The 11,401-nt window shown below is 38.1% G+C and overlaps 2 protein-coding genes across 2 annotated transcripts; one reads left to right on the top strand and one right to left on the bottom strand.

Moving 5' to 3' along the window:
- Nucleotides 1–1,217: 1,217 nt before the first annotated feature.
- On the bottom strand, nt 1,218–4,167 carry LOC111410619 (G-type lectin S-receptor-like serine/threonine-protein kinase At5g35370). Its single transcript, XM_023041057.1, has one exon. It carries the CDS (start codon nt 4,023–4,025, stop codon nt 1,323–1,325), a length of 2,703 nt encoding a protein of 900 aa, XP_022896825.1. The 5' UTR covers nt 4,026–4,167; the 3' UTR covers nt 1,218–1,322.
- A 6,145-nt stretch (nt 4,168–10,312) lies between these two features.
- LOC111372124 lies at nt 10,313–11,173 on the top strand. The gene has a single exon (XM_022994312.1). It carries the CDS (start codon nt 10,313–10,315, stop codon nt 11,171–11,173), a length of 861 nt encoding a protein of 286 aa, XP_022850080.1.
- Nucleotides 11,174–11,401: the final 228 nt, after the last annotated feature.

Below are 11,401 nucleotides of genomic sequence, written 5' to 3'. Positions count from 1 at the left end.
ATTTAATAAAAAAAAAGAAAAAAAGAAAAAAGTAATAATTAAAATTTAAAAAAATAAAAAAAATCAATTTAAATTTAGTAGAAGTTATTAAGAAAGTTACAACCCAAAATTTTGACAAAGCATGTTCTATTTATTTCACAGAAAGATACACTAATGATGTATTTGATTACATTTATTTTTCATAGAAAATATCAGTTTTCCATCCAAATTCCTACTTAGGGTGTTTGATTGCTATTTTTTTCCATGAAAAATATTTTTCAACTTTTGAAAATATGCCTAATTTTCCTTGTTTTTAAGGAAAATATTTTCCTTGGGTGGAGGTGGTTTTTATTTTTCTCAAAACAAGGAAAATATTTTCTTTTTTAGGTGATATTTTTCATGTCAATCAAATACATTTTAACTATCTAAAAACACAGAATCATTTTGAAAATCAACAAATTGGTAAAATAAACTCGGAAAGAAAGAGGACAATTGTAGGCTTATCAAAGAAACAGAAGATCAAAGTATTAACATGGTTATCTCCTTCAAGAAACTCCAAGAATACAACCCGTATTGAATTTATCTCAGATTCTCAAGGCCTCCCATTAATCTTTCTGAATGAAAATTCAATGGAAACAACAAATAAAAACCAGTTATTTCATCGGAATGACCAGACGAAGGTTTATGCCAACTGAGCACCCCAGAAATCTTCATCCTACGGCTACCATAAGTCCACATGTCACCATCTCAATAAAAACCTCCACTAATAAGTCACAACACACGCCTCTTCAATTTTGGTAGCACACATCACACACGTGCACTTCTTAACAATACTTAGAGCAAACATAATCTACTTATGTTGGATTTTTATGATATATATTATTTCACCCAGAATGAATTTGATGTCGATAAAATTGGGGTTTATGATTCTTAACAAAGTATACACTTCAGTACAATACAACATACCAAATGAAGCTCGATGTTGTCATGCTAAGGAACGTTGCGAGACCAGGTGTAAAAAAGAGTCGAGTGCTCAAGTTGAATGAAACTGAACATGTGAAAGATTGTTCACATGTACAAATAACTTATTGCTGACCTCGCCATTTCCTAGAGTGACTCACCCATCATGTGTTGGTTAGTATGTTTGTCGAGAACATGTAAATAGTTCTTGTTTTGTAGTTTTCATGTGTTTACTCAGTTAATATTTAAAATCTTAGAACGCTGGTGAGAAGGCATGGTAGACAAATCTTGTGAATGAACTCTCAATAAATTTGATGTCGACTACATAAATTTCTTTTACATATCGAGGGAATGAACATGAACACATATCCACAGAAAAAACACTATCTAGGACCTGAAAGTTGATGTGATGACATATAGGAGAAAGAATTGTATGAGCCAGTGGTGCTACTGTTACCTAATGGCTGTCTGTACAAAATAACCTCATTCTGCTCATTGTTTTCTTCCAATCTAGATGCTTCAGTGAATCTCCTCCCATAAAACCTCAAGAAGTTTAAGGATTCGATCCTCGGCTCCCCCAAAGGCAAAATGCCTTCCAACATCCCAACAACATTAGACATAGAAGGCCTTAGTGATGGCTCTTCCTGCACACAACAAAGAGCTACTCTTACTAGTTTCTCCACTTCCTCCATTCTCACCTTTCCACCAAGTCTTGGATCCACGAGCTCCGAATACCTCCCTTCCTCGTGCATTTCCAATGCATAGAGGGGGAAGTATATTAGTCGATGTCCAGATTCTCCTGACGAAGATGAGGACCGGTTATCACCGGTGTTGATATTGTTTCCTGAAATGTTATTGCTTCGGGTTTGAGCCGAGGAATTCTTCTTGCCTCTCAAGATTTCAAGCAATACCATTCCGTAACTATACACGTCGGTCCTATCTGATATAGCCGAGCTAGTCAGCCACTCAGGTGCTAGGTACCCCCGTGTGCCTCTTAGTGTTGTAAACAAACCAGATTCCTCAGGGCTAAGCAGTTTTGAGAGCCCGAAATCTGATATTTTTACTTGTAATTTGTCGTGTAAAAGAATGTTCTCTGGCTTTACATCACAATGGAGGATCTTGTGTTCACATCCAGTATGCAAATATGCTAGCCCTCTTGCTGTTCCAAGGGCAATTTCATATCTCTCTTGCCATTCCAAAGCAGGTCCATCATTGCCAAAAAGACTACGATCCAACGAGCCTCGATTCATGTACTCGAAGACTAGAAACTTTTGCCCCCCATGTGTACAAAAGCCTTTTAATCTAACCAAATTGACATGATGAATTTTTCCAATTATGCCAATCTCAGATAGAAATTCCCTCTTCCCTTGAGCTCCCAAGCAAGTAATCTTCTTCACAGCTACATCGGCTCCATCCTGAAGAGTACCTTTGTACACTGTCCCAAATCCACCAGAACCAATCCGAGTCTTGAAATCTTCAGTTGCCACCACGAGCTCATCGTAGTTAAACCTCACCGGTAGACCAGGAATCGCAGAAAATTCAAACTCTCCCTCTGCAGAGGATGAAGAATTGGCACGGCCTGTCTTTTTATTTACATTTCTAGCCCACTTTCTCCTCCTCCTCCTCCTCCTCAACCAAATTATAGTTGGAACCATGGCAATTAACAAAACCCCTAATGATGGTAACAGAACCATTGCCAAAACAGGGAAATTGGATTTCTTATCCTCCGAATTACCATTTGGATTTCCGACCACTATTGCTTTAATGTATCCCAGACGATCCTTATCTCTAGCTGGATTGGACTTCATCATAAAGGAACCTAAATAGTTTTGAATCGCATAACAAGATCCCGAGTCCTGACTGTGGAAAATGCCCAAACAAGAACAATTTCTAGAGCAAAGATCCTGACAAACTGAAACAGTCACATTACGCAAAATAGGATCCATAAAATCATTGGAGAAATAATCCAAATTATCCCTCATACTCGTATACTTTATTGTAGTACCATTTGATGACGAGGAGCCATCACAGGAATCAGGCAGATCCAAAGAATTATCAGCAGGCACGCAATCGCCATTTTTCATCATCGGATCAGTGTGAAATCCTGGTGCACACTGGCATATTCCTCCATTGGTACAAACATTAAGACTTCTGCATATAGATGGAACTTTGCATATATCAGCTGGACCCATGAATTCTGGAGTTTGGGATCTATCCGTTGCATCTATCTTTACAATACTGAAAACACCATTAGGATCCAGCTTAAGGATTCGAAAAGTAGAGGAATCATCAGTAACAGCATTAGAATTATGCAAGATAACTCGTATTACAACTACAGTACCATTTGAGCCCATCAAATACATTCCAGTGAAATTCATTACCATGTACTCAACCGCGAGACTTGTGTCCCTGAAAGCCTTCGTATCCATTGACAATTTGTAATATGTCATCCTATTCCATTGCAATATTGCATCATTTTCACCAATCACAAATCTATAACTACCTTCTGATAAATCCTCTTCGTTTACAGAAGACACCAGTGATTTTCCGACGAGTAATTCTTGTCCCATCACAATCACATCAGTCGGGGAATCGAAACTTTCCCACACAGTTTTATTCATACCGTCGACCATGATCAAATTCCCTGATTCTAGCAGTTGCAAAGATGAAACAGAAGAGGGTCTTTTTTTGCTCGGCGTTGACCAGATGGAGTGGCCCGTTTCATTGTATAGAGTTAGCCCATCGGGCGAAAAACGTAGCTCGGAAGATTCAGAAATAGGCGTATTGCGATTGGCAGACCAAACTATAGTGTTGGATAGGACATGAATTATGACTAAGTAGTAGGATTGTGATTCTTGCTTGGAATTTGTTATTCGGGCCTGGAAAGATCCACTTTTTGAAGCCAAGAACGCACCAGAATGGTCTACGAATTGAAGAAAAGAAGCTGTGAAGTTTGGAGTTATAGAGTGATTGAAAACTCGGCCAGAAAGTGTAGGGTAAGGCAGAAGTGCAGAATACAGGAGAAAGAGGGAGATGGTGGTGGTGGTGGTGGTGGTGGTGGTGGTAGTATATAAAGAGGAAGCCATGCAGCCACAGCGGAGAAGGAGGCGGCGATGGTGGTGGGAGGAGGATTTTGGTGGTTTACTTGGATGTGAGATTTTGCGATGTGAGATTTCGTGTTCTTGTTAACCATTGTTGTGAAGTTTGGGTTGAAAGAAGGGGTGATGGAGACTGATGAATTAATGGGGTGTATGTATTTTCCTTGCATTGACTAAATTGTTAATACTTTATTCGGTTAAATTGATGACAAATCTGCTGTCCGATTTTTCCAATTGAGAATGCTTGTTTTTTATTCCCATTGTGGGGTGGGGTGACGGGGGAGGTTACAAGTTACTAATTTAGATCGTGTTTGTTTTCCATTCTTTGGCAAAAAAATTTAAAATATGATCGTTATCCATCACATCAAGTTACCATATTTGATTTTCTCTCTCTTAGATGAGTCTCCGTAATGAATATATTTTTCATTCTCATTCTTATAAAAATGAGAATCAAATGGAGGATTAGGAACTTTATAATTTTCATTTTGAGTGAATGGGTGTGAAATGAAATGGGTAGTGGCTTGATGTAGAATTATATGTTAGTAGGAATTCAAATTTGTTTTCTCTTCGATGCATTTTTGATATTGCAAAATATAATATAGTGAACATTTAGATCCAACAATATCTAGAGATGTATAATACGAAATTAAATATTGCGATTTTTGAATCTCAGTGATTTGAAGTATAGTTGCCACCTGCTACTACATTAAAAATTACAGAGAGGAAGCTCAAATTCTCTTGGACGTGGCTGAATTATTTGATAACCATCAAATTAACAAGTAGAGTGGGAAGCAATGACCAACTATATTTTCTCTTCTGCGAGTTTTACTTTCAACAATTACTGTTCAATGATTAGGCACATTGTACACGCAATTCAAGGTTGCGAGAAAGTACGATGAATATACGACAAAATACATTGCCCAAATCTCTATTATTTAAAGGTCGTTTTGATCCTCATCTCTATCATTCAATGCAAGCTCTAAGACCTTGCATGACCAGGAGTAGCTTGTAGACCTCACATCTTCAAAGGCGAGCCATAGCTTGTGGTTTTCTTACTAACTGAAGGCGAGCCCATGAGTAATTGCAAATAGGGTCTAGCTCGTGGATTCCTTATTTATTGAAGGCAAGCTCTAGCTCATGGATTTCTTAATAATTGAAGACGAGTCCTAACTCCAGATGATGGCACTTGTACAGATTGACAGACATGGACTGTCCAGCTTTAAATGTTTATAGACTAGTTTTTATTTGTATGGGAAGTAGTACTTACTGATTTATTGCGTTTCATTTACTTTTGTAGATGTCTCTGCTTAAAAAAAAAAAAAAGACGAGCCCTTAATAATTGTACTTCTTATTATCAGAGACAACATTCTATGGGTCCTAGTTCCATGAATGAAGGAAAAATAATGCTACTTGTACATAAACAATTATATAATAGTTTACATACAGATGAATTATAAAAAATAGAGTGGATTTATTACTATCATTATTATTTTTTTGGTTGAAGAAATTCAGACCCAATCATATATCACCATATCATATGTACATAAATCATTACTTAAATATATTATGTATATGTAGTACAACCGATAAAGAAAGGTTTAGTATCTTAGAGTCCTCGTTTCTTAAATAAAGGAAGAAGCTAAATCTTGAAATATTTGCCCTTGAAAAATGAGCATCTTTGTGGCCCAGTCAGACTTGTTTGTCCTTACAAAAGAAGCCTTTCCATGCATCATCTTCGACATGCCTCACTACGCGAAATATTTATTCTTCACTTTTCAAGATGCCTCGTTATGCGAGATATTTATCTCTCGCCATGCGAGATGTTTATTCTTCATTCTTTGAGATGCCTCATCGCGTGAGATTTATTTCTTGCTATTCGAGATGCCATGTTATACGAAATGTTTATTCATCACTCTTCACGAGGCCAGTGAGCAATTTTAAGGTGATTTCTTCTCTTTATTTCGTCTTTGACTTCTTTATCTCCTTCGAGACATATACAACCAACCCCTGACTCTTTGACTTTAATTACAATTCAATAAATATGATTTTCAACAGGGAACTAGCCAATTACAATTTGGACCTATCAGATATCTTGACAAATTACATCTTCTCTTGAAGTGAGAAGATGAAGCATGAGAAAATATGTTGACATCTTCTAATTTGCTAACAATGGATAGTGTACGTAAGTGTCAATAATGTATTAGAAGGAATGTCAAGAAATAACAAGTTCGTGCCAATATATCTCAACTCTGCTTATAGACTATTTACACCAGTTCGACTTAATTTGTAACACTTTTAAATTGGCACTGATAATATTAAACCTATATAGTTTTTGTAGTTCTGTATAGATTTGGCTCGAGTCATTTAGGCTCTAATTCAATAGGGGTGTTTAAGAGAACCTTGTTATAGATTGTATGTGATTCATGCTATATAGCCCTTGTTTGGTCCCCATTATCTTCAAAATACATTTTTCTCACATTTTTTAATAAAATATTATTACACTCAAACCCAAAATTTTTCCTTATTTTTTATTCATGCATATTCTTCATGAAAATACTATTTCAAAATGAATTTTGGGATTCAAACGTGCTCATAGTTTTGTTATTGGGAATTGCTTGAGATAATTATGTTATGATTGATTAAGAATTTATTGATAAGGTCCAATTTATGCTCATATAATAATTTGATCTAAGATTTTATTTGGATAATGTCTATATGCATCTCAATTTTCTTGTTTAATTTTCCCAAATTTTTTTTACATGATATATTTAACATTTGTTTCTTGTGCAACATCATAACCTACTCCAAAGATGTTTGGAACAATTCATTCAACTTTCTTAGACAATGTAATGAATTAGAATTTAATTTTTTTCGTCGTATTATCCAATATTATAAAGAAAGCATGAATGAAAATAAAATAAAATAAAAATAAGCTCTCAAACCTATAGTGTTGTCCTTGTGAGTCAGAAGAAGGTATAGGAAATCAAAAGAGTGAAGTATATGTCACATAGTTTCCTCTTCTAAACAGGCAACAATATTATAGGTATTAATCAAACATAAAAATAAGTTACAAATAACTTGAGACTTTAATGCTCATATTTGTTGTCCCGGCTCGACTTCTCATATCTAAAATTTTGGCACCTTAAAATTGCCATGAAGTTTAATCATTTAGTGAAATACGATTGTTCTGTTCTTTTACATAATGATACACAAGTCCAAATCTGCTCTCCCGACTTAATTATTTACTAATATTTGACACCTCGAAATTATATTGCGATGTCAAAATCAAATGGTACAATAATCAAGTTGGGGCATCAAATTTGAACTTAAACCTATTAGATGAACTCCCACTCCTCTCTATATTTCTCCCTGACCTAAATTATATTCCTATTATCTTTGTAAAAGACAAGTAGTGCGATATTAAGCCCCCGTTTGATCCCCATTAAATTAAATTACATTACATTCCATTTTTTCTCTCTTATTTTCAACCACACAATCTTTCATAAAATAATATTATACGTAAATCGAAAACTTTTCCTTCTTTTTCAATCACTCATTTTTCTAAAAAATATTATTCCCCCCATTTTCATTTTTAGGTATTGGGGCTCAAACGGGGGCTAATAAAAGTGTTTGTGGGTGAAAGTTGTGAAATTAATGACTAATGCATTTCTTTGTTTATGAAACAATTACATCTCACTTAGTCAACCATCCAACAATGAATGTCGGCGTGAGCATTTGAATGTTTGACCTTTTCAATTGCTTTATTTTACATTTATGGGCTGACCCATACTTCACGTGTTGATAGGTTTGTTGACAATTTGCAACTCAGTCGTCCTTTCAAAGTTTTAAATTCAGAGAACGGAATGAGTCGAAGAGTTATAGAGTAAAAATATTGGCAATGCTATAAGTAGTAAGTACAGTAATTTTGACATTATGATTGATAATCCTCTTATATACAAGAGATAGAGCTCACAATTAAAATAATCGTGAGCCCATAATTGTTAGAGAACTGTATGTGCGTATACACATTACACATCATTATTTATTTACGTTGGTGATGACCAACATGTGAAGCGACATTAAACCGTTGTCTTATATCCTCTACGACACAACGCCCGACTAGACACTAACTGTTATCTCTAGCAAATTCTAATATCAATAAAGTACACTACCAAAAATCTTTGCGAAGACAACGGGTTTTACGAGTTATTAAATGAGAGTAAAATCCGTTGTCTAGTCGGATGTCGTCTTATATCCTTAATGACATTGATTGCTGTAAACTCGAATATCCTTGTCGAAACGCTTATTCACGACGGTTATATAACTTAATAGTTGTCCTTAATAGCATAGACAACGATTTTACACATTTCAGCCACTTTGGCAGTCTACCACAATGGTTTTAAAAAATGAACCATTGTCATTAGTACACATTAACACAGTTTAACATATAAAACTGTCACCATGTGTCATAAACTACTAAGGTTTGGTAATTCAGCGTTATAATTGTAAGTATATAGACCACTGTTTAAATTAATTTTATCATTCATTCCGGCCAGATGAATTGGTGTTCGTTTCTAATAGAAATAACTACTGATGATTCCAAATCTCGTTATTATCGAACCCCAACTACTTGATCCCGATCACACCTCCAACCCCGACCTTATCATCATCTAAAAACACCAAAACCAGTTCGGGTATTTGAGGTGGGGTATAGGTCATGACTCGTCAACTTCCATATGTGACCTATGGAAGAACTAATCCTACCTTGAACACAATCCCTACCTTCTTAGGCTTCTTCTTTGACTCAAACAGTGATTTGAATACATGATGTGAAACACCAACTCCTTTTCCTACGAGGAGAAGGATTGTGGCAGAATCAGTCCTCCAAGGACTCAACCACTAACACCTATAAATACACAACCTGTGCTCATTCCAAAGGTACGTTCTTCATTATTATCCTCAGTTTATAGCCTCACGCATAAAATTCCCTGTCTGACTTAAGCATCGAAGGGGGGACGAGCACACACCTCGTTGCCTTTGTTTCAGGTACCGGAAGGCGCAGTTCGTGTTCCATCCCAGTCATCAAGCTCGATATTTTCAGGTGATATTTTTTGGTAGCATCATTGGCGCCGTCTGTGGGAACTTCGCTACCAAAAGCCATGGTCAATACACGTTTAGGTCTTCCTCCAGCTAGCTCATCCGTCCCGGATAACCCTCCACCTCCTGAGGCTCACCATATGCCTCAAGAAGAGTCGTCGGAGATGCCAGCACCTCCTCAAGCTGTTGTTTCCGCCGGAGCTTTTGAGGAACTTCGCCAGCAGGTGGTTGCATTGACCCAACTGCTAAATCAGAGAAATTCGCATCCATCTCACACCCCAACACCTGAAGGTGGCTTTATGGCAGATGCCCGGACTCGAGTTCATCATGCAACCTATGATGACGATGGGGTTGGAACCTCAGGGGTACCACAAGTTGCATCAGGTTCAAGGTCCGTTACAATAGACTCCGCCGAACTTGCAAGAACTATTCAAGAAGGGATAGTAGCAGGTATGCAACAAAATACTCAAGCAGCAACAGGGTTCACCCCCAATACACCATTCACTCCAGAAGTCCTCTCATACCCCATTCCCTATAGGTTCAAGTATCCTTGGATAAAGGAGTACGACGGGACAACCGACCCCATCAACCATCTCAATGTCTACACGGATATCATGAACTTACAGGTTGCACCAGATGCGGTAATGTGCAAGGCATTCCCTCAAACCCTCACGAATGCGGCTAGAGATTGGTTTTCCACATTGGAACCGAACTCCATCACCTCCTTCTCAGATTTGGCTGACAAATTCTCCACTTTCTTTGCAAGCAGCAAAAAAATCCGAAAGACAGCTGTATCGCTCATGCAGATACGTTAAGGACCCAACGAAACACTGCGTAGTGTCATGACCAGGTTCAACAAAGAAAGGCTTCAGATCCCCTATCTACATATCACAGCTGCAGTCTCAGCTCTGACTTACGCCATTAAGTGCGAAGCGTTCAAAAAGTTCTTGTCTAAAACCCCACCGAAGTCTGTAACCGAGCTACTCACACGGGCTGAGAAATACATCAATATGGAAGAAACCATGACCCCAAAAAGGGAAGTTACCTCATCAGGGAGGTTGGATTAGAAAAGGCCACATGAGTCCAACTTAAGTAAAGAGACACCTAGGGTCAAACCAAGAAAAGATCCACCCTCAACAGCTTTTACCCACCTGTACACTTCGAGGTCCAACATCCTGATGGAAATCAAGGACTCTAGGGAACTGAAATGGCCTCCCCGATTGCGGTCTCCCCCCGATACTTGTGACAAGAGCAAATACTGTGATTTCCATAGAGATCACGGCCATACCACAGAAGATTGTCTGGCCTTAAAGCGGTTAATCGAAGCTCTTATAAGAAGAGGATTTTTGAGCTCTTACATTAACAATGACAAACGTCCGAGGAATAACCAGAATGGGGGAAAAGGCCCTAAGGATCGGGGAAACAAGCAACCAACTGCAAGCACTATCAATATCATTGTCGGAGGAACAGCCTCGGGAGGAGACTCTAGTAGTGGGCGAAAACAATATGCCAAACAGCCGCCGCTCATCTCAAGACCAGATCTTGGTCGTACAGAGGACATCAGTTTCGGAATGGATGACTTGGAAGGCATAGCATTCCCTCATGATGATGCCCTTGTCATATCGGCCATCATCACCAACTTTGAAATCAAGAGAATTCTGGTAGATAACAGAAGTGCAGCAAACGTACTGTCTCACGAAGCTTTTGTTCAAAAGGGGATCTCGTCCGAACAACTAAAGCCAGTGAAAACACCCCTGCAAGGGTTCAGAGGTGGGGTCATCACCCCAGAAGGTATCGTCGGGTTACCCTTAACATTGGGAACTGAAAGTAAGCAGGTAACGCAGATCACTACCTTTGAAGTCGTCTGTACGCCAATGGCTTACAACGCCATATTAGGAAGACCAATGCTCAACAGAATTCAAGCTATTATCTCAACTTTTCACCTGGCTATGAAATTCCCTACTCCTAATGGCATCGGGGTAGTCCGAGGCAACCAAACCGTGGCCCGACAGTGTTATGTGACCAATGTTCGAAAATAAAAAATGACATCACGCAAGTTACAGAGCTCGAGCTCGAGCACGAAAATCACGGAAGGCTGGCTCCGGTAGAAGGATTGGAAGAGGTCGAGATCGAGCCTGGAAGAAAAGTGACAATTGGTCGGGGGTTAGATGCAGAGATCATGGCTGAACGTTTAAGCTGTCTCTCCTGAAACATTGATGTATTCGCTTGGAATGTTGAGGACATGCCTAGAATTGATCCAGAGGTTG

This window comes from Olea europaea, chromosome 2 (assembly GCF_002742605.1).
Source record: "Olea europaea var. sylvestris chromosome 2, O_europaea_v1, whole genome shotgun sequence".
In the NCBI taxonomy this organism is placed as follows: domain Eukaryota; kingdom Viridiplantae; phylum Streptophyta; class Magnoliopsida; order Lamiales; family Oleaceae; genus Olea; species Olea europaea.
The sequence above is the reverse complement of the archived record's forward strand: the minus strand, read 5'-3'. Positions and strand labels throughout refer to the sequence as shown.